The sequence below is a fragment of the Entelurus aequoreus genome, linkage group LG09 (genome assembly GCF_033978785.1).
Source record: "Entelurus aequoreus isolate RoL-2023_Sb linkage group LG09, RoL_Eaeq_v1.1, whole genome shotgun sequence".
Lineage (NCBI taxonomy): Eukaryota > Metazoa > Chordata > Actinopteri > Syngnathiformes > Syngnathidae > Entelurus > Entelurus aequoreus.
Genome location: NC_084739.1, coordinates 22,387,752 through 22,410,677, shown reverse-complemented (window position 1 = coordinate 22,410,677; position 22,926 = coordinate 22,387,752). Strand labels below are relative to the sequence as shown.

General features: G+C 38.9%; 2 protein-coding genes and 1 long non-coding RNA gene across 10 annotated transcripts in view; all 3 read left to right on the top strand.

The window, feature by feature from the left end:
* Positions 1–6,789, top strand: part of agpat4 (1-acylglycerol-3-phosphate O-acyltransferase 4 (lysophosphatidic acid acyltransferase, delta)) — a 49,155-nt gene extending 42,366 nt beyond the window's left edge. For 7 of the 8 annotated variants that reach the window (XM_062058345.1, XM_062058349.1, XM_062058350.1 and 4 more), the window contains 6 exons: positions 1,440–1,601; positions 1,673–1,826; positions 1,922–2,024; positions 2,101–2,176; positions 4,016–4,214; positions 6,249–6,788. In XM_062058345.1, coding sequence (XP_061914329.1) covers positions 1,440–1,601; positions 1,673–1,826; positions 1,922–2,024; positions 2,101–2,176; positions 4,016–4,214; positions 6,249–6,343 — 789 coding nt within the window. In that variant the 3' untranslated portion in view covers positions 6,344–6,788. Of the gene's footprint in view, positions 1–1,439; positions 1,602–1,672; positions 1,827–1,921; positions 2,025–2,100; positions 2,177–4,015; positions 4,215–6,248 lie in introns of all 8 variants that reach the window. The other variant, XM_062058348.1, reaches the window with a different exon arrangement.
* A 2,950-nt stretch (positions 6,790–9,739) lies between these two features.
* Positions 9,740–22,028, top strand: LOC133656811 (transcription factor 7-like 1-C). Its single transcript, XM_062057661.1, has 10 exons — positions 9,740–10,007; positions 17,903–17,968; positions 18,405–18,490; positions 18,624–18,780; positions 19,081–19,188; positions 19,343–19,465; positions 19,711–19,993; positions 20,076–20,139; positions 21,096–21,187; positions 21,326–22,028. Exons 1-6 carry the CDS (start codon positions 9,957–9,959, stop codon positions 19,418–19,420), a joined length of 546 nt encoding a protein of 181 aa, XP_061913645.1. The 5' UTR covers positions 9,740–9,956; the 3' UTR covers positions 19,421–19,465; positions 19,711–19,993; positions 20,076–20,139; positions 21,096–21,187; positions 21,326–22,028.
* On the top strand, positions 10,465–15,098 carry LOC133656812 (uncharacterized). Its single transcript, XR_009827158.1, has 4 exons — positions 10,465–10,553; positions 10,709–12,741; positions 13,768–13,890; positions 14,518–15,098. It is a non-coding gene; the product is annotated as an uncharacterized LOC133656812 (long non-coding RNA).
* Positions 22,029–22,926: the final 898 nt, after the last annotated feature.

Here is a 22,926-nt window from a genome sequence, read left to right as displayed (position 1 = left end):
ATTATTGCAGTTAAAGTACTGAATAAGAATTTTATTTTGTAAATTTCTTTCAATATTTTACAACATTATTTTTTTTAAATGATAAAAAAAAAAGAATAACTACTTTTACACGTAATCTTAACTTTTTCTCACATTCACACTATTTGTGTGCTACATAGAGCATGTTAACATTCAAAGAACTGCTTTTAATTTAAAATGCACATATGTTTCATGTAGGCCTGTATAATATATATAATATAATAATTATTCAAACTATAAATGGAAATTAACTTAACTAACTTTCCCTCATAGATAAATTGTCATTTTTCTGTGTTTGTTGTCTTCGTCTCTCGCTTCCAATCATTGTGCAAAAGGGTTCACTCCGTGCATCGTTCTCAGCATCTGAGCCTGCAAAAATCAACACAAACTAACGAGCCAGTATGCCAAGTAATAGTAACAAAAAAACAACAACAAAAAAACAAAAAACACCCGACCCAGTTTTTTCTTTTTGGGGTAAAAACTGCTATTAATTTCTTTTTTTTTAATATAAAAAGAAAGTTGGTTAAAAAAAAGAAATGCAATTTCCGCTAACAGATTAAGAGTCCATTTATCCGTTTATTTACTAATAGGATGATCAAAAGTTAGTAACCTTCAAATTGCAATGGTTAAAAATACTACAGTCATACAGTAGGAACAATTTTCCTTGTGGCTCAATGAAGTTTGTCTAAGTCTAAGTCAAAGTCTAAGTAATGATAAAGTGTATTGCGTTTAAAAGAGTTACTTGCATTACAATTTTTTTTTCATTATTATAAAGGAAGGAAATCTTACAACTCACGATTCCATTCGATTCCGATTCCTGATATGACAATTCGATTCATGATTGATTCTCAGATCCACATGATGGATGGATCTTTATTGTCAAAATGTTGTTTTCATTCTAGTTTAAAACCGATTCTTGCAACATATTATTATGTTATTATATGGCCTAAAATGTATTTTTAAAAACTGATTCTTAAAATAAATTCTGAATCGATTAAGAAATGAGGAAATAAGAATCGTGGTTCAGATGTGAATCAACTGTTTTTAGCACCCCTAATTATTATGGTCTCAAAATAATACTGACAATGATATTGTTTATTAGCAATAATTTGTGGGACCTATCGTCCAGCAAAATGTGTCATCGGCCCAGTTCTACTTTCAAGTCACATAATTTTTGTTGTGGCTCCAAAATATGTCATTAAATGAATTAATGCTTCAAGATTGTAAGCAAATAATTTGTTAAAGATCTACCCTTGATAACAACCGGAATTTTTAGAGTTGTGTTACGTCCCAAAATTGCTAAAAATCAGTAGCTGAAGTTAGTAAATGAGGTTTACCATTATTTTCTTTACATTTTCTTCAAGCTGCTGGGCCTCTCATAATTCACTGCGTTAACCTGATATAAATACTTTTTTTTAAAGAGTTCTAAAGTTCTTGCCAAAAAGGAGTTGGCTTATGTTCCGATTATTGGTTGGATGTGGTATTTCATGGAGATCGTTTTCTGCAAGAGGAAGTGGGAAGATGACAGAAAGACGGTGGCACAGAGCCTTCAGAACTTGAGGGATTACCCCGAAAAATACTGGGTAAGTGTGAGAGTTGTCTTTTGAGAACACATTAGGGCGTAGCTATTGATTGATTAATTTTCTGGTGCTAGTTTTTGCTTTACTGTGAAGGAACACGCTTCACACCAAAGAAACACCAAAACAGCATGCAGGTGGCGGAGAGCAAAGGTTTGCCCAAACTGAAGTACCATCTTCTACCAAGAACCAAAGGCTTCTGGATCACTGTTCAAAACCTCAGAGGAACTGGTGAGTATCTCTTGCCATCTCTCCACAATAGTTAACAAGAAGTCATTTGTAAATTACATGAATGCACAGTTAACACCATTGTGTCTTCCACATAGTCGCGGCTGTGTACGACTCCACGCTTAACTTCAGAAACAATGAAACTCCAACTCTGCGGGACATACTTAGCGGGAAGAAATACCATGCAGACTTATATGTGAGGTACTGATTCTTGCTGTGCAGTTTCAACAGTGTTCTACTTTTATGTGGAAGCTGACATCCTCCCGCTTGTTTGCAGGAGAATCCCACTGGAACTGATCCCAGAAGATGAATCGGAATGTGCTGATTGGCTACACAAACTCTACCAGGAAAAGGTGAGAAGTTCCTTGAGTTTTGTATTGAATTGAGGGTGAAGGAGCATTTCTTTATTCCCCATTTTGTTCCGATTTAATTTTAGACATGTCCACATGGCTCATGACAAAGCTTATCTTTTACCCTCAATTGTGTACCAAAATTGATAAGAAAGAAACAAAGTTACAGCAAACATAGATAAGCACAAGTAAACAGTGTGATCAACTAACTAGGACAATGTAGAGTTCAGTCATTGTGAGAATAATGTAAGACTATGATTTGTAGGATTTAATGCTCAAGTATAAACCAGTCCTTCCACGATTTTGTGATGTTGCGATTGCGCCAATTCACAAAAATTACAAACAATGTTGTGAATATGCTTGACCTCGCAACTTGGTCTGATCCCTCAATTTCACTGCATATTTTGACCATTCAAATTTTTTCTAGCAGTACGCTACGTGACTGTCTAACCCATCAAATGTGTCCCTGCCTGCATCCCCCTTATTTTCACTTCCTTGTTTACATTGAGAGAGATTCATTAATTCATTAATTCATTCATTTATGAATCATCATTCACTCATTTTACCAACAAAAATGTGCGCTATACATCGCTCTCAACAGTTTCCCAATGTTCTCACCGAAAGTGCGGGTAAACTATGTGCATTGTGTTGGAATATAAATAGTTTACGGTCGGCTGCGTAAAACATGCACGAATGTACACAAGAACGTATGCAACTTGTGGAAGACAAAGCAGAGAGCAGACAATAAGACAATCAACATTAAAAAAAAACACCCTGCAATTTCCATTGTTAGGAACAATGTCTGCAAATTCAGGCATCTCAAGAAAGGCCTGTGATATCAATGGGGCGGGGGGCATTGTCAATGTTCAAAAATGTTTAATTTGTTGAAAGCCTGTGCTTTTTTAGGTTAGGGTGACAAAAAACACTTACAGCATTGATTACAAATGATCACAATCACAAGGAAATGTAATGTTATTGAAAAAAAAACCATTAAAACCTTAAAACATTGCAACTTTTGCCGCAACTTTTTGAAAATGTTATTTGTAGCTGCATTTTAGGCCGCAACAATCACAAAAAAAGCCTGCGAAATCATGGATGGACTAATACACAAAACATCATCACTAAATACCTTTTGTTCATTCATAGTTGATTTGGTAACCATATATGAAAAAAAAAATTGTATACAATCAAAAAGGCAATTGTAATCACTTTCAGTTGATGTTCTTTTCAAAAAAGATTTAAAAAATTAATACATCCATGATCCATCCATTTCCTACCGCTTTTCCCTATCGGGGTGGCAGGGGTTGCTGGAGCCTATCCCAGCTACATATTTTTCCAAATTTGTCAAGATATATGGTCTGAAACTAATAAATGTTTACGTTATGCAATTTACACTATTAAACATTAGGAAGCATTTTTTAGGGTAAAGTATTGCATGTGAAAATTCTGATCACGTTGGTTTTGTTGCATCTTTTCTAACACAGCTTTTCTTATCCATTTAAATCTCGCAACATAAATATTTTGTGTTCCTACTGTGTTCTCAGTAAAGAGTTGATACAATAAAAAAAAATACTTTATGCCTGTTATCCTCTGACTTTATGCACTATTCTGGTAATATTAAATATATTCAGTGTGGCTGTAATACTTCTCATTAGATAGGGGTAATGAATAACTTGAATTTGCATATTTTACTGTTTTTTTTTTTACACTTAAAAAAGAGATTAAAAAAAAAAAAGTATTTATGAGCACTTTTAAGCAGGAGTTTTTAACCTTTTCCCAAACTGATGAAGAGATGTTGCTTTCTTTTCACCTGTAAAAACCTTAATTTGTATTTATGTGCAGGACAGTTTTCAAGAGCTCTACATGCAGACAGGGTTGTACCCAGGTCCCACAGTGAGCCCTCCACGTCGTCCCTGGTCATTGATCAACTGGTTGTTCTGGTCCTGCCTGCTTCTGTACCCACTGGGTCTGCTCCTTGTCCAGCTCTTTGCCTCAGGATCGGTTACGACTATCTTGGCCTCAGTGGCTCTCTGCACCGCAGGTTGGTCCCATGAAGTCAAAGAAATCCTCTGGGATGTCACCCTGCTCTTTAGGGTTCAACAGACCCTCCCTGCATTTAACTTGCTCCTCTTTGTTTCATAAAGCAGCAGATTTGACATCATAATGTAAGTTACATTCCTTTTTAAAAGTCACACTCAGTGCTATCAGCATTCAGGCATGCAAATGTTGTGGCATCTGAAATCTGTGGTACCTAAAAAGTTGAAAATGGGGCCCTAAAGTCAAACAATATGGAATTTGCCTAACATTCTGTGGGAAAGAATTACACATCAAAATATAATACTGTAATATGTTTGCAACATATCACATAAGACTTCAAATGATTAGATTTTTGTTTGGAATTTTTAAAACAAGGGGTGTTAATAGAGGATGAATACCTCCTGAAAGTGCCATGAAGTGTCTGTCTGGCTTGGTTGTATAGTTGGAAGGCACTGTGAATTTCCCCCACTCTGATTGGTTAAAATACTCAGAATGGAAGGCTGGAATTGGTATTGATTATGTTAAAATGTAGGTGTGTGAGGGTATTGCATTGCAATTAACAGTGTAATACTTTTTCATAACATGGTCACTACTGCCTAGTTTGTCTTGTTATATTCTTATTTTTATTGTTATTGTTGCTTTTTATTTTTATTCTTATTGTTATATTTTCTATTTTATTTCCATTTATACCCCCATTATTTACTTGTTACTTTTTAAATTCGATCTCAATCTGTACACTGCTGCTGAAATTTTAATTTTCCTGAGGGAACTCTCCTGAAGGAATCAATAAAGTACTATTTATCTATCTATCTATCTATCTATCTATCTATCTATCTATCTATCTATCTATCTATCTATCTATCTATTTAAAAAGTGTTTAATTTTTTCACATTTAAACAGTAACCATTTTCTTTTTACGCTTTTATGACAGGTATAAATATTACTTAAAACAGTTAATGTCATTTCTTTGTCACACGTTGACCTCGGAACTGGTGATACATTCTAATTTCAAGATTTGGTATGGGAAAAGTTGTTTTGTAACGCAGTCAAATCAGAGACGCATTGTCTTCGACCTTTTGAAGTTCCACTATAGTTTGCCCTGAGATTTAAAGAGGGTGTTCTAATAGAATATGTTCATGAAGAGCATGTTCTACTTTCGACAATAAATAAGTTATTCTAGCGTATACATTTAAAAGTTCCACAAACGCTGCAGATGGCTAAATCAAGAGCTGGCTAATATTGATGACGCATCAGACTTATTGTATATGTACATGTGGGGTTTTATTGCTCCGTTTCATATAGAATAAAAACAGGCTCTTACTTTATATTAATGAATTATGAAGATGACAGAGTTGACCAAATGATGGAAAAGACGACGACGGTCAACAAAAAGTTTCTTCCCCTGCTCACACTGCCACCATTATCCATGCCACTTGCACCACAGGTGCATGCACTTACTATAATGAAACGCCCACGCCCACAGTGCAGTGCTCAGGTGACCAATCATACATACGCACACACACAGTTTAGCGGAATGCAAGTGTGGCTCCTACATAATTTATTACGATTAAGATTAGTTTATTTCAAAGGGGACAATGCAATTTTATAAAACACATAGTAAAAAAAGCCAGAATTAGCCAGAAGGCTAGGTTTCATTTGTAGTGCCCTGGCCATGATGTAAAAAGGGCAGTAAAAATTACAATTTCAAAGAAAAGAAGCACACAATACATATACGAAATAATAAAAAATAAAATACAACGTCACAACTTAACATTTACCATAGCATCAAAACAGGCTCATATTTTAGTGCTCGCAGCTGTAGGCGTTGATAAGCCACATTTTTTTATTATTTTGTGAAGGCCTTGTTACGTTAAATTACGATTCCAGAGATGACAGTATTTGTATTTTCACACTTCAGCTATGACTTTACTGGGCGGGTCTGTGTAAATTATTGAAATTAAAAAAAGAGAAAACTGTGGTAATAATCAAGTCATATGTTCCAGTAGTAAAAGACTAAACAAAAATGTTTTCTTCGCAGCTTCGGTGGGAGTTCGTTGGATGATCGGCCAGACTGAGATCAACAGAGCTTCGCACTACGGTGAAAGCAAGGCGATGCATCAAAACAACAACTAAAGAAGCCACTCGTGCTTGGAAGATGCATCTTAGCGCAGAGACCGCAGAAGTTCCCGGCTTTGTGACTGCACTGCTGCTGCTGCCGTTGCAACATGCGGCGACCTGCCCGAATTCACAATGCAGACAGTGTGCGCTCAAGAATAAAGTGGACCATATATTTAGAAGATGGCTTTAAATAGCTCTGCTTAAATATTCAATTTACAAAAAACACATTCTATGCAGCTGACCATTTCTGTGTCTATACTTCTATTTTATTGGTTCATAACGGTGATTGTGTCTCTTAAACATAATTAAAATATGTACTTTTGACAAAGTCATACGTGTTACGCACCGCAACTTGGTATTGAATTCCACCATTTTCTGTAACAAAGCTACTTTAAAAGGCTTTCTTTGTCATCCATTCTTATGTGCAATACAAAGTATACCAGCAAGCTTAATTAATAAAGCGGTATGGTCTAAGATAGCGTATTTATATTATTTTCTTATTTTTCTCCTACTGCTACTTGTGATGTTTATGCTGATTACACTTTTCAAGACAAATTCCAAAGAAAAATTGAAATTCATTCCTATTGGGTGAAGTTGGCACCTTGTGTAAATCGTAAATATAAACAGAATACAATGATTTGCAAATCCTTTTCAACTTATATTCAATTGAATAGACTGCAAAGACGAGATACTTAACGTTCGAACTGAGAAACTTTGTTATTTTTTGCAAATATTAGCTCATTTGTAATTTGATGCCTGCAACATGTTTCAACAAAGCTAGCACAAGTGGCAAAAAAGACTGAAAAAGTTGAGGAATGCTCATCAAACACTTATTTGGAACATCCCACAGGCGAACAGGCTAATTGGGAACAGGTGGGTGCCATGATTGGGTATAAAAGCAGCTTCCATGAAATGCTCATTCATTCACAAACAAGGATGGGGCGAGGGTCCACTTTGTGAACAAATGCATGAGTAAATTGTCCGAACAGTTTAAGAACAACATTTCTCAACAAACTAGTTGTTGCAAGGAATTTGGGGATTTCGCCATCTACGGTCCGTAATATCATCAAAAGGTTCAGACAATCTGGAGAAATCACTGCACGTAAGCGGCAAGCCCGTGACTTTCGATCCCTCAGGCGGTACTGCATCAAAAAGAGACATCAGTGTTTAAAGGATATCCCCAAATGGGCTCAGGAACACTTCAGAAAACCACTGTCAATAACTACTGTTCGTTGTTACATCTGTAAGTGCAAGTTAAAACTCTACTGTGCAAAGCGAAAGCCATTTATCAACAACACCCAGAAATGCCGGCAGCTTCGCTGGGCCTGAGCTTATCTAAGATGGACTGATGCAAAGTGAAAAAGTGTTCTGTGGTCTGACGAGTCCACATTTCAAATTTTGTTGGGAAACTGTGGACGTCGTGTCCTCCGGACCAAAGAGGAAAAGAACTATCCGGATTGTTATCGACGCAAAGTTGAAAAGCCAGCATCTGTGATGGTATGGGGGTGAATTAGTGCCCAAGACATGGGTAACTTACACATCTGTGAAGGCACCATTAATGCTGAAAGGTACATACAGGTTTTGGAGCAACATATGTTGCCGTCCAAGCAACGTCTTTTTCATGGACGCCCCTGCTTATTTCAGCAAGACAAGGCATTCTGCACGTGTTACAACAGTGTGGCTTTGTAGTAAAAGAGTGCGGGTACTAGACTGGCCTGCCTGTAGTCCAGACCTGTCTCCCATTGAAAATGTGTGGTGCAATATGAAGCGTAAAATACCACAACGGAGACCCCGGACTGTTGAACAACTTAAGCTGTACATCAAGCAAGAATGGGAAATAATTCCACCTGAAAACCTTCAAAATTTGGTTTCCTCAGTTCCCAAACGTTTACTGAGTGTTGTTAAAAGGAAAAATGATGTAAGACAGTGGTAAAAATGCCCCTGTGCAAACTTTTTGTTATGTTTTGCTGCCATTAAATTCTAAGTTAATGATTATTTGCAAAATAAAAATGTTGTTTCTCAGTTCGAACATTAAATATCTTGTCTTTGCAGTCTGTTCAATTGAATATAAGTTGAAAAGGATTTGCAAATCATTTTATTCTGTTTTTATTTACGATTTACACAACGTACTAACTTCACAGGGTTTGGGTTTTGTAAATGATTATTTTAGTGTTGCTTTGTTGAGCTGTATTTTAACATCTGTTAGCATCATGAGGAGATGAACACAGATCTTGAGTGTTGATTGAGTCGATTGTCAACTTTCTTGCTGCTACCTCCAACTTGCAATCTGCTCTATCAGACAAGGACGCCATTTGGATGTTGACACCACTGTATTTTGTACGAAAACAAACACATTTCATTTTTGTACTCTTATCTCTTTGAAATTTGTTGTTGGTTTTAGTCTCTAGACTGACATTTTGAGGAATACAGTAGAACTGAAGACCTACAAAGTCTGCTCTCTGAGATGCCATTTTGGACAGAGTACAATTTTCATCACATTTTGGTCACTTTAGCTGCTGTGGATTTTACAACTTCCAAAGTCGGTGTATCAACTTCCTGAAGACCAGAAATGAACCCAAGGGATTCAGAGGTAAGTTTTTTTTTTTTTTTTTAACTTAAAAGCAATTTTAGTTTGATTTACTTTTTGCTGACATGAGCAGCTCTTGCTAGCACGCTAGCGAGGCCGACTTGTAAAGTTTATAATTAAAGTCGCTATCTTTTTTGGTCACTTAAGCTTCTCATTATTGTGGATATTACAGCTTCCAATATCGAATTATCAACCTCCCAAAGACCAGAGATGAACCAAAGGGATTCAGAGGTAAGTTTTTTGTTTTTTAACTTAAACACAGTATGATTTACAGTAGCTAGCAAGAGTGACTTGTAAAGTTAGTTAATGATTAAACTCGCTAACTAAACAAGTACTTAAACACTTTTAAATATATCGAAAAATACCAAGGAAAATAAAAATATATTGACTGTGCTTGTAATATTAATGAGCACTGGTTAGGAGTTGATGACGTAAATCTGTAACCATAGGAACTTGACCGTTACTCAAAGACTTGGTGACACGTGGCCTGTCCTGGACAGTATAAATCACACCCATCAGGAATTTTTGGTTAATTTAGTTACTATTTTGTGGTCCTAGAATGTCACCTCTGAAGCAGAACTAAACGTTACCTTGATTCCCAGACATTTGTATACATTTGTTGGTGAGTTTTTTAAAATCATTATGGCTGTTCAAATGTTTTGAAAAGTTACCTTAGTCACTGGGATATAGATGACTCAAATTACTCAACAAACAGTTATCAAAACATTTGAAATGCTGACTGATTGTGTTATTTGTAATTGTAAGAACTGTTAAGATGGTTAGACGTTTATGTACGTTTGTGTCTATTACACCAATCTCCATCTTTGCACCAGCATGGAGCTGACACCAAGAGAGGTTACTGGAGAGGAGGCAGATTGGTACGAGCTCCTGATGCCACTGCTCGAACCCATGGTGGAGATGGGCGTCCTGGACAACGATTTACCACCGCTACAGGTTGACCCAGACGACCTACCCATGTTAACAATGTTAACAGAAAATTATATATGTTACCTGGGTGACTAGTTAACTTACTCCAGTTGCATGCAACCCTCTTACCTGGACATGAACCCACTAGGTGATGTTACCAAGCAGGTAAGGGTGGGAAAACCTGCTCCCACTGCCACCCACACTGGTTTAAATGTAACTTAGATATTGGGTTTCACTATGTAAAGTGCTTTGAGTCACTAGAGAAAAAGCGCTATATAAATATAATTCACTTCACTTCACTTCACTTACTTGATACTCTGCAAATAATTGAATAGAGGATTTAATTGGAGTGTTCATTAAGAAGTACGTAGTATATCAGATTTTAGTATGTATTACTTACAAAAAGCAAATGAACTAGCATAGAAAGTGTCTGACAATAACAAATATATTGTTAAGCATGTTTCATGCTGGAAATTCAAGTTCACTAAGATCAGTTTACCCACAAAATTGACCAGAAGTTCTCAGGTTGAATGACACTATTTTTATTTTGGGTCTTTTCTTGCGATCAAGTACGTCTCACCAATGGACACAGTTTGATTCCATACATGTTTTTGTGTCCTCAGCAGTGTCTTGAAGTACCCCCAAAGATGCTATAACTATAACTCATAAAGACATTCCTGCCTCCACAAAGGACTCTACATCAACGTTTTGGTAAAAATCGCATGAGCACAAATGTAAACCATAAATTGATAAATTGTTTTCATTTCACTTCTAGGAGATGTTTAGTTTAGGTGGATGTTTGGAGAGTTTTTTTTTTAACCATTCAATGATTTATCCTTCATCCTTTTGTTTGTTTGTTTTTGTAGAAAGAGGAAACGTGACGTCCTGGAGGGTAGAGAGAAGGCCTATATGAAAAAAACACAAAACGCCTTCATGATCTTCAGGAAGGAGGAAATGTCCAAAGTCAAAGCTCAGCTCAAATGGTTGGCGGAATTAAGCTACCATCTTTTCAGAGGTTACCCCCATTGAGCCTCCTCCAGACAGCAGCATGCACATCTCGGCTGCTGAGAAGGATGAATGAGATGATGTCATAGGCCAGAATGAAGATCAAACCCTCCAAATCTCGTAGCCTGTCAGTCAGAAGGGGAGTCAGAAACGACTACACCACCTTTGTCGTGGGAGAAGAGAAAATCTCCCTCCTGTCGGAGCAACCCGTCAAAAGCTTGGGGAGGCAGTACACCGCCGAACTGTCTGACAAACAGATGGCAAGGACCGTCATCAAACAGCTCACGGACGGCCTGGCAATGATCGACCAGAGCCAAGGTCAGGTCTGGTGCTACCAGCACATACTCTACAGGAGAGTGATGTGGCCCCTAAAAATGAGTGAGATCCCGTCCTCCGTTGTAAGTAAGATGGATGGAAAAGCCAACGCATTCATCAGAAAGTGGCTGGGACTGCCAAGGTGCCTTTCTGAAACGGGCCTCTTTGGGACGAATGTACTACATCTTCTATTGCAGTCCGTCAGGCTGGTGCTCGAGCTAAGGGAGTCCACTGACCAGTCAGTGAGGAACGCCAACACCAAGGTTCCCACTGGCCGAAGGTGGAACGCCCAAGCTGAGGTTGACCAAGCCGTCAGCAGGCTGCAACATCGAGAGATCATGGGCAAAGTCCAGGCAGGAAGAGCAGGGCTAGGATGGAGAGGAGCGGCGGTTCTGGTCCAAGGCTAACCGTAAAGAGAGGAAGGAGATGGTGGTGGCAGAGGTGTCGAGGATAGAGGAAGAGCGCTAAAAGATCAAGGCTGTGTCGCAGTGCCGACAAGGACGCTGGACAACCTGGGAGGGAGTTCTCAACTGCAAGATCAGTTGGTCTGACCTGTGGAAGATCCCACAGGCAAGGATCAGTTTCCTCATACGTGCTACTTACGACACGCTTCCCTGTCATCGTAACCTTCATCAATGGTTCGGGAATGAGGAAAACTGCGCACTCTGCAATGCTCCCAACGCAAGCCTCCAGCATATCTTGTCAGGCTGCAAGATCATACTCTCCCAGGGCGCTATAGATGGCGTCACGACCAGGTCCTGGAGAAACTGGCTGAGGTGCTGGAGTGGTGTCGACTGGACAGCTAAGAACCAGCAGAGAACCACACCATCTTTGTCATGGAAGGGGGTGGACAAAGACACACCAGGCCAAGAGAGACATCGAGGCCCTTCTGCCCCGACCAGGAGTGGGACATGAGGGTTGATCTCAACAAGCAGCTCCGGTTCCCCATGGAGATCACAGCTACATCTCTCCGTCCTGACATCATGGAGTTGTCCAGCAGGGCAAGAGCGGTGCACCTCATTGAACTGACAGTGCCAGCCGGACAGGGGATTGAAGCCGCCTTTGAGTGCAAGAAGGCCAAGTATGCAGAGCTGGCTGCAGAGTGCCAGGAGGCTGGCTGGAAGGATACCATCTACCCAGTGGAGGTTGGCCGCCGAGGCTACGTGGGGCTGTCAGCCACACGCCTTTTGAGGGACGCAGGACTGACTGGAGGGAAGCTGAGGAAAGCCATAAAATATTTGGCAGAGGAGGCAGAGAAAGGCATCTTTTGGGTCTGGCTGAGGAGGAAGGACAGAAGCTGGGGAAAGAACAACAAACCCCGACAGCAGCCACAGGGGGTAACATCTATTAGCTGCAGGGGGTGACAGGGAGACGTCTCTGTCACTGTTCCGCCACCAGGAGACGTTCTAGCGATTAAAGGAGCGAAAGGTCGAGGAATGGTGGTTCCGAGCTGATGACCCTGCAGCTGACCCGTGGGCACCAGAGGAGGTGCGACATGCAACAATGCCAAGCAGGAAAGACCACCTACCTGTACATCAACAGGAACAATGCTGAGGCCAATAATGACGTGGGTCACATGGTTAGTGTTCACACTATGAATGTGTATGTATATGTGTACACCAAGTAAACTGCTGTATTTCCTCATATACAGTAGTTTCTAGAGGTGTTTGTTTACTTAAGTATCTGGCATTCATTTCAAGAACATCCATCCATCCATTTTCTACCGCTTATTCCCTTCGGGGTCGCGGGGGGCGCTGGAGCCTATTTCAGCTACAAGAACAGTCAACCTTTATTTGTACAAATGCTTGTGGAACTAGACTTTCTGCTGTATGTTGACTGTTGAGTAGAAAAGTGTTACTATCTTGTTAAGATAGGAATGTAATGTGTATTTTCCTCACATTAGCAGTAGGGATGTCCGATAATGGCTTTTTGCCGATATCCGATATGCCGATATTGTCCAACTCTTTAATTACTGATACCGATATCAACCGATACCGATATCAACCGATATATACAGTCGTGGAATTAACACATTATTATGCCTAATTTGGACAACCAGGTATGGTGAAGATAAGGTACTTTTTAAAAAAATGAATCAAATAAAATAAGATAAATACATTAAAAACATTTTCTTGAATAAAAAAGAAAGTAAAACAATATAAAAACAGTTACATAGAAACTAGTAATTCATGAAAATGAGTAAAATTAACTGTTAAAGGTTAGTATTATTAGTGGACCAGCAACACGCACAATCATGTGTGCTTACGGACTGTATCCCTTGCAGACTGTATTGATATATATTGATATATAATGTAGGAACCAGAATATTAATAACAGAAAGAAACAACCAGGGGCGAAACATCAATGAGAGGTGGTCCCCAGCTGAAGACCCTGCAGCAAAACCTTTTCTGGCATGCGGTCAGGTTTAGGCCTGCCTCAGGGAAGAGGACGTCCCTGCTATGCACAGTCCACCACAGGCACCGGTGGAGGTGCGACAGGCCTAAGGCCCAGCGGCAAGACCACCTTGCTGTAATTAAAATAGGTGTGTTTGTGTGTGTGTGTGTGTGTGTGTGTGTGTGTGTGTGTGTGTTTGCGCCTGTTACAGGGCAAAAGAAAGAGGAAGCAGAGAGCAACAGTCTCAATAAGGATCAAGCAAAGTGTTTGTCACTGTGTGACAGAATAAAATGCAGACCTGCCAACATGAATGCACTTTGCTGCTCCCTAGTAGGTATGCATTTTTACATTCAGGAATGCTTTTTCCTCCAATTTGGGCTCAACATTTGATTGTTGTAATGTATTGACTAGGACCAGCTACATAACTACTCCCCTTCACTCTTTGATTACCATCATTAGCTTGGGACCAAAAAAGCTAACAAGTTAAATAGTCGATGAGGATTGAGTTTGCTCTCATACGTCACATCACACACTCAACGCTGACAAAGAGCCATAAAAGCAAGGGTGTTCAAAGTGCGGTACAGGAGCCATTTGCGGACCGTAACTCGTTCTTTATTGGTTCACGGCAAGGGGTAGAAATAAAATTAAACTGCAAAGCTTTGAAAAATAAAGATACAATCTTAATGTAACGAGAAAAAAACAGACAGACTTCATATTTTGTTGGCTCTTCTGCGGTAAGACATCATCGACCATACAACCTAATGCCTACAATATATTTAGCCTTCATTAATGCATAAAGACATTAATCACAGCTGGAACCTGATCCTGATCTTTAAAAATAAATTATATTTAAATACATTTCAAGAAATAATTTCACTTTATGAACAGTAGTGAAGACAAATATAGATTCAGCATTAATACATAAATATTGTAAACTTACAATGACAATGAATGTTCACAGGTTTCTTGGGAGTTTGTTGGATGATTGGCCAGACTGAGAACAACAGAGCGTCAAACAAGCAAGGTGACGAATCAACACAACAACCAAGGAAGCCAGATGTGCTTGAAAATGAGTCTTTGCACAGCTGCTAGTTCCCAGCTTTGTGACTGCACTGCTGCTGCTGCAACATGTGCAACCTGAAGACCCGAAGCACAATGCTGGGAGTTTGCTTTCCAAAATAAAGTGGACCTTGTATTAAACTATAACATTGTCACATTTGGACAAGCAGACATAAAATATGACTTTCCAATAAGTCATGCCTAGCAATTACTGTTTTATATGTAACACAAAGATAACAATTAAACATGTTTTGTGAATGTGAGTGTGAATGTTGTCTGTTTATCTGTGTTGGCCCTTGGATGAGGTGGCGACTTGTCCTGGGTGTACCCCGCCTTCAGCCCGAATGCACCCCAAGAGGGACAAGCGGTAGAAAATGGATGTATGGATCGATGGTGTCTTTTATTGACAATTTCATAAAATACATGAAATGTTTTATACTATTGCATAATACTGTTTATATATATGGCCTGTTACAGTTAACACTATTGATTTTATTTTTAAAACAGTTTATGTTTAACAGCCTCACTTTCAATAAATGCCTGTTGTATGGAAAAGGTGAACAGATTTTAGTGACACTTGTTTTTTTTTAACTGAGAAGGTGCATACTACCACCTTGTGGAAAATGATCTAAATTACATTTCTTAACCAGTTGTCCACAGCAAAGGTTCTCAAACTGGAGTCATGGAAGCCCCAGTAGTGTTTGAACCATAGGTTGGGGGTCCAAATGTTTTTGCAGTAAATTAAAGAATGACATGTTGTTAAAAAGTATGTTATTATTTATAGGAAGCCCTTGTCCAATGAAGCAAATATTGTGGGCCCATTACTTACTGATATTATGTCAATGAATTTAAAAGTGATATTAATGTGATTTAGGGCTATATAAATAAACATTGATTGATTGATTAATGTAATGCGGCAGGCAAATCACTATTTGCTCCAAACACAATAAGTGTAACTTACTTCACCAATTATTATGTATTTAGTTATTTTTATTGTGATTACTTATGGAGTATATTGTGAATAAATTGAGAACAGGAAGTGAACAAAAGTTTTAGCAACTGTTATGTAAAAGAAAAGGGGTAGGATTAAATAAGCTCTGCTTCTTCCGACTCCTTTTCGAACATGTTGAAAAGAGAAACTGGAAATTGTGATGTATCATGTTGTATGCTTGCATGTTCGAAATAAACTCAAACTCAACTCAGTGTGTAACTGCTGCTAAATTCAGATAAATAATTTAATCCATCCATTTCAATAAGGGATGCAAAGACAAACTGGCTGAGCTGATTAAATATGACAAGTTTGGTTTTATTAACAATAATGACAGAAGGTCAAAATGTGTTGTGTCTTTTTGTTATTTTTTATTTGTTTATATATATATATATATATATATATTTGTATTTAATTTTGTATGGAGTATATTGTGAGCAAATCGAGAACAAGAGGTGAACAAAGGTGTTAGCAATTGCTAATTAATGGAAAAAGGCTAGGATTAAATCAACTCTGCTTCTTCCTACTTCTTTTCGAACATGTTGAAAAGAGAAAATGGAAATCTTGATGTATCATGTTGTAATTGTGTGTATGTTCAAAATAAGCGCCGACCATAACCATGTGCTTGTCAATGAAACCAAGGCCTAATTAACACTTTTATAATGTTTTCTTTCCTGCCAGTCATCTAAATAAGAGGCAATAGGTAATACAAATATTATTGCTCTTTACCTGTTCCAGTCTTGTTATTGTTTAATTTATGTCAGTTTTAAATTAATTTGAAGTTGTTGTTTTTTAATCAGCATGTGTAATATTAAGAGGGTTTTTGGAAAATGTTTTTCTCCTATAGGATTCCCTGGTGGTCCTGAAAAGCTTGAGAGACCTGTTGGTCAACTCTACTAAATCATTTTATATTTTCTACTAAGTGTAACATATTTTATTTTGTGTGGTTTTAGTCTGTACACTGTCCGTGACGCCATTTTGGACAGAATACTCCGTTTTCATTACACTTGTGTGACCCTTAACTGCCCATTAATGTGGATATTACTGCTTCTATATCGAGTTCCCGACGTCTTGGAGGCCAACATGAACCCAAGAGATTTCGAGGTAAGTTTATGCTAAATTAAAAGCAATTTTAGTTCGATGAATCATGTTTACTTTTGCTAACATGAGCAGCTAATGCTAGCGCGCTAGCTAACTTGCTATCAACAAATACTTTGTATTACTTTTAAATACATCGACGTTTACTTTTAAATACATCGACGAATTAAAGCGTCTATCGTTTTTTTGTAATCGAAAAATTGGAATAATGCAATATTACTGTAAATGTATCATTAATGACTGTTGGTTAGGAGTTGATGATGACCGTTGATCAAAGAGGTATTTGGTGACATGTGACCTGTCCTGGACAGTATAAATCACACCCATCATAATTTTTGGTTCATTTAGTCACTGTTTTGTGATCAGAGCATCTCACTTCTGAAGCAGAACTAAACATTATAGCTTGATTTTCAGACATTTTGATACACTTCTTGGTGAGTATTTTAATCATTTTGGTTTTCAAAACATTTGAAATGTTAGTTGATTGTGTTATTTGTAATTGTAAGAACTGTGAAGATGGTTATATATTTTATGAACTTTTGGAGTGGAGGTTTATACTTAGGTATGTTTTTTGTGTCTGTGACAGCAATCTCCGTCTTTGCACCAGCATGGAGCTGACACCAAGAGAGGTTACTGGAGAGGAGGCGGATTGGTACGAGCTCCTGATGCCGCTGCTCGAACCCATGGTGGAGATGGGCGTCCTTGACAAGGATTCACCACCGCCTCCACTGGTTGACCCAGACGACCTATATATGATATGATATAGGTTACCTGGGTGACCAGTTAACTTACTCCAGTTGCATGCAGCCATCTTACCTGGACATGAACCCACTAGGTGATGTTACCAAGCAGGTAAGGGTGGGAATACCAATTATTCAATTAAAAAAGAAAACTCTATTTGATATAAATATACAAAAATGTACTTTTACTTGTACTGATACTTCTACCATAACTACTGGGACTTATTGTGCAACTTATTGTCTTGTAATTAATGTACATCAGAGCTTATCAAATTGTTGTATTTTTTGTATTTAGTGTATTAGATTCAGCAACTAGTGTTCGGATCCCACTGTACTCAATATCTGAAGAGCATGGAAAAAACCATTTCACTGTGGTGTACTCTGCATGTGACGAATAAAAAAAACCCTTGAACCCCTTGAACCTTGAGGGAATATATCGAATTCCTCCTTCTTCTCCACAGTACATGAACCATCAGTACCCGGTCTCTGAGTGGCCTGTCCATTACCTGCATGCTCCCACACCACCGGTAAGAAGTTTGACACACACACACTTTACACTCGGCAGTTAAGTGAACAGAGGATTTAATTGGAGTGTTCATTAAGAAGTACAAAGTATATCAGATTTTAGTATGTATTACTTCCATCCATCCATTTTCTACCGCTTGTCCCTTTCGGGATCACGGGGGGTGCTGGAGCCTATCTCAGCTGCATTGACCCTGGACAAATCGCCACCTACAATAAGCAAATTGGTCGAGCATAAAAAGTGTTTGATAATAGAAAAAATATATTGTTTAAGCAAGTTTCTTGGTGGAAATTCAAGTTCACTAAGATCAGTTTACCCACAAAATTGACCAGAAGTTCTCAGGTTGGATGACACTATTTTTATTTCGGATCTTTTTTTGTGGTCAAGTACATCTCACCAATGGACACAGTTTGACTCCATACATGTTTTTGTGTGCTCAGCAGTGTCTTGAAGGACCCCCAAAGATGCTGCCGGAGCGTGCAACTCATAAAGACATTCCTGCCTCCATAAAGGTCTCTACATCAAAGTAAGTGTTGGATATTAAATAGTTTTCATTTCACTTTTAGTAAATGTTTACAATTTAGGTGGATATTTGGAGGTTTTTTTTCTTAACCATTCCATGATTTATACTTCTTTCTTTTGTTTGTTTGTTTTTGTAGAAAGAGGAAACGTGACCTCCTGGAGGGTGGAGAGAAGGCGTATATTAAAAAGCCACCAAATGCCTTCATGATCCTCAGGAAAGAGCAAATGTCAACAGTCAAAGCTCAGCTGAATATCAGTAACAATGCTGAGGCTAATAAAGTCCTGGGTCACATGGTTAGTATAGTCACACTCTGCACTTGCATGTATATGTGTACACAAAGTAAATTGCTGCATTTCCTCATCATATGCAGTAGTTTCTATGGCTTGCAGACAAGAGTTATTGTTCTGTCAAAGTTTCACCAATTGAAGTTTGCACTTGCTGCTCAGCCGTAAGAACAGGCTCATGTTCTCTCTTTTGTTGAATCCACTGGCAAGTTATGCCAGTATGATGTCACAGCAGCTTCATATTTATTCAAGGTGAAAAAGGCTGACGGTGTAGTTGTGTGACAAAAATGTATGTTTATGTGTCCACAGTGGAGGTCGCTCTCAGCGTCGCAGCAGGAACAATATTACCAGCTTGCTGACGTAGAAAACAAAATCCACCAGGAGTTGTACCCAAACTGGTCCTACACAGACAACTATGTAAGTCCACCATAGACATGTTCATCAATGAACATGCTTCTATCAGTTCATGTGAAGTCTTCCTCATATAGATGTGTGTGTGTGTGTGTGTGTGTGTGTGTGTGTGTGTGTGTGTGTGTGTGTGTGTGTGTGTGTGTGCGTGCGCCTGTTACAGGGCAAAAGAAAGAGGAAGCAGAGAGCAACAGTCTCAACAAGGATCAATCAATGTGTTTGTCACTGTGTGACAGAATAAAATGCAGACCTGCCAACATGAATGCACTTTGCTGCTCCCTAGTAGGTATGCATTTTTACATTCAGGAATGCCTTTTCCTCCAATTTGGCCTCAACATTTGACTGTTGTAATGTATTGACTAGCACCAGCTACATAACTACTCCCCTTCACTCTTTGATTACCATCATTAGCTCGGGACAAAAAAAGCTAACAAGCTAAATAGGATGGAGTTTGCTCTCAGACATTATGTCACACACTCAACGCTGACAAAGAGCCATAAAAGCAGGGTTGTTCTTTTGTGTCTGTTACAGCAATCTCCATCTTTGCACCAGCATGGAGCTGACGCCAAGAGAGATTACTGGAGAGGAGGCGGATTGGTACGAGCTCCTGATGTCGCTGCTCGAACCCATGGTGGAGATGGGCGTCCTGGACAAGGATTCACCACCGCCTCCATTGGTTGACCCAGACGACCTACCCATGCTAACAATGTTAACAGAAAATGACATAGGTTACCTGGGTGACCAGTTAACTTCTTCCAGTTGCATGCAGCCATCTTACTTGGACATGAGCCCAGTATGTGATGTTACCAAGCAGGTAAGGGTGGGAAAACCAAACATTAAATTAAAAAATAAAACTATTTGAGGGAATATATCAAATTGCTCCTTCTTCTCCACAGTACATGAACCATCAGTACCCGGTCTGAGTTGCCTGTCTATCACCTGCATGCTCCCACACCACCGGTAAGAACTTTGACACACACACTCACTTTATACTCGGCAGTTAAGTGAATCGAGGATTTAATTGGAGTGTTCATTAATAAGTACACAGCATATCAGATTTTAGTATGTATTACTTACAATAAGCAAATTGGTCTAGCATAGAATGTGTCTATCCATCCATCCATCCATCCATCTTCTTCCGCTTATCCGAGGTCGGGTCGCGGGGGCAGCAGCCTAAGCAGGGAAGCCCAGACTTCCCTCTCCCCAGCCACTTCGTCCAGCTCTTCCCGGGGGATCCTGAGGCGTACACAGGCCAGCCGGGAGACATAGTCTTCCCAACGTGTCCTGGGTCTGCCCCGTGGCCTCCTACTGGTCGGACGTGCCCTAAACACCTCCCTAGGGAGGCGTTCGGGTGGCATCCTGACCAGATGCCCGAACCACCTCATCTGGCTCCTCTCGATGTGGAGGAGCAGCGGCTTTACTTTGAGCTCCCCCCGGATGGCAGAGCTTCTCACCCTATCTCTAAGGGAGAGCCCCGCCACCCGGCGGAGGAAACTCATTTTGGCCGCTTGTACCCGTGATCTTGTCCTTTCGGTCATAACCCAAAGCTCATGACCATAGGTGAGGATGGGAACGTAGATCGACCGGTAAATTGAGAGCTTTGCCTTCTGGCTCAGCTCCTTCTTCACCACAACGGATCGATACAGCGTCCGCATTACTGAAGACGCCGCACCGATCCGCCTGTCGATCTCACGATCCACTCTTCCCTCACTCGTGAATGTGTCTGACAATAAAAAATATCTTGTTAAGCAAGTTTCATGGTGGAAATTCAAGTTCAATAAGATCAGTTTACCCACAAAATTGACCAGATGTTCTCAGGTTGGATGACAATGTTTTTGTCTTGGGTCTTTTTTTGTGATAAAGTACGTCTCATCAATGGACACAGTTTGACTCCATACATGTTTTTGTGTCCTCAGCAGTGACTTGAAGTACCCCCAAAGATGCTGCGGGAGTGTACATCTATAACTCATAAAGACATTCGTGCCTCCACAAAGGTCTCTACATCAAAGTAAGTGTTGGATATTAAATAGTTTTCATTTAACTCCTAGTAAATGTTTACAATTTAAGTGGAATTCTGTAGGGTGTTTTCTTAACCATTCAATGATTTATACTTCTTTCTTTTGTTTGTTTGTTTGTGTCGAAATAGGAAACATGATGTCCAGGAAGGCAGAGAGAAGGCATATATTAAAAAGCCACCAAATGCTTTCATGATCTTCAGGAAGGAGCAAATGTCCAAAGTCAAAGCTCAGCTGAATATCAGCAAGGTGACGAATCAACACAACTAAAGAAGCCAGATGTGCTTGGAGATGAGTCTTTGCACAGCTGCTAGTTCCCAGCTTTGTGACTGCCCTGCTGCTGCTGCAACATGTGCAACCTGAATGTGGTAATCTGAAATTCATGAAATGCAGCTGGCGCAAGGCAGCAGCACACACCTGATGACAATTAAGCGGCAGCCTATTTAACCTGGCTGCTGACAACATGTGAGCGCCGGAACCTTGTCTACTGTTTTTCAACAGTCGCACATGTCATTGGTCTTGCCAGAGAACTCCCTAGTTCATCTTGTGCACATCCTTTCAGGTTTGCCTTATTATTCCTAGCCTTGTCTGGTGTCTTTATTTGTACTTTATTTTCTGTTTTACTTCTTTCATGAAGTATTTTTCCGTAGCCTCGTCTAGCGATTTTGGTTTTTTGGATATCATATCTCTTAGTAGTTTTTGCATGGTGAGATTTTTGTTTTCCACCATCGCTTTGTTTGGCAATTTTTTGCTACTTCCTAAATAAAGGGAATAACTCTTGATAACACACTATGCGTCTCTGCATCCTTGGGATCCACTCACCTACTCGTTACACTGAAGACCCAAAGCACAATGCTGGGAGTTTGATTTCCTAAATAAAGTGGACCTTGCTTAGAAGATGGCATTTAACTATAACATTATCACATTTGGTCAAACAAACATAAAATATGACTTTCAATTAAGTCATGCCAAGCAATTACTGTTTCATATGTAACACGTAAACGTGTCTTTTAATGACTATTTCATAGAATACATGTAATTTTGTATACAATTGCATAATACTGTTTATATCTATGGCCTGTTACAGTTAATACTCTTAATTAACACTTTTATAATGTTTTCTTTCCTGCCAGTCATCTAAATAAGAGGCAATAGGTAATACAAATATTGTTGCTCTTTACCTATTCCAGTCTTGTTATTGTTTAATTTATGTCAGTTTTAAGATGTGTACTTGAATTAGTTTGAAGTTATTTGTTTTCAAAACAGGTTTAAAGTGTTTTGATTGATTGATTGATTGAGACTTTTATTAGTAGGTTGCACAGTGAAGTACATATTCCGTACAATTGACCACTAAATGGTAACACCCGAATAAGTTTTTCAACTTGTTTAAGTCGGGGTCCACTTAAATTGATTCATGATACAGATATATACTATCATATATACTATCATCATAATACAGTCATCACACAAGATAATCACATTGAATTATTTACATTATTTACATTATTATTATTATTATTTACATTATTTACATTATTTAAGTTGAAATGTTTCAAATATAAATAACTTCTATGACAGAATTTGTATTTATTTATTTTAATCAGCATGTGTAATATTAAAGGCCTACTGAAAGCCACTACTACCGACCACGCAGTCTGAGAGTTTATATATCAATGATGAAATCTTAACATTGCAACACATGCCAATACGGCCGGGTTAACTTATAAAGTGC

What these genes read in the sequence shown, in the direction of transcription:
- LOC133656811 (XM_062057661.1), top strand. Translation starts at nt 9,957, where the DNA reads ATGCAACCCTCTTACCTGGACATGAACCCACTAGGTGATGTTACCAAG. An exon ending in TGCATGCTCCCACACCACCG is followed by an intron (nt 17,969 to 18,404) that starts GTAAGAAGTTTG and finishes TTGTGTGCTCAG; the next exon opens with CAGTGTCTTGAAGGACCCCC. An exon ending in ATAAAGTCCTGGGTCACATG is followed by an intron (nt 18,781 to 19,080) that starts GTTAGTATAGTC and finishes ATGTGTCCACAG; the next exon opens with TGGAGGTCGCTCTCAGCGTC.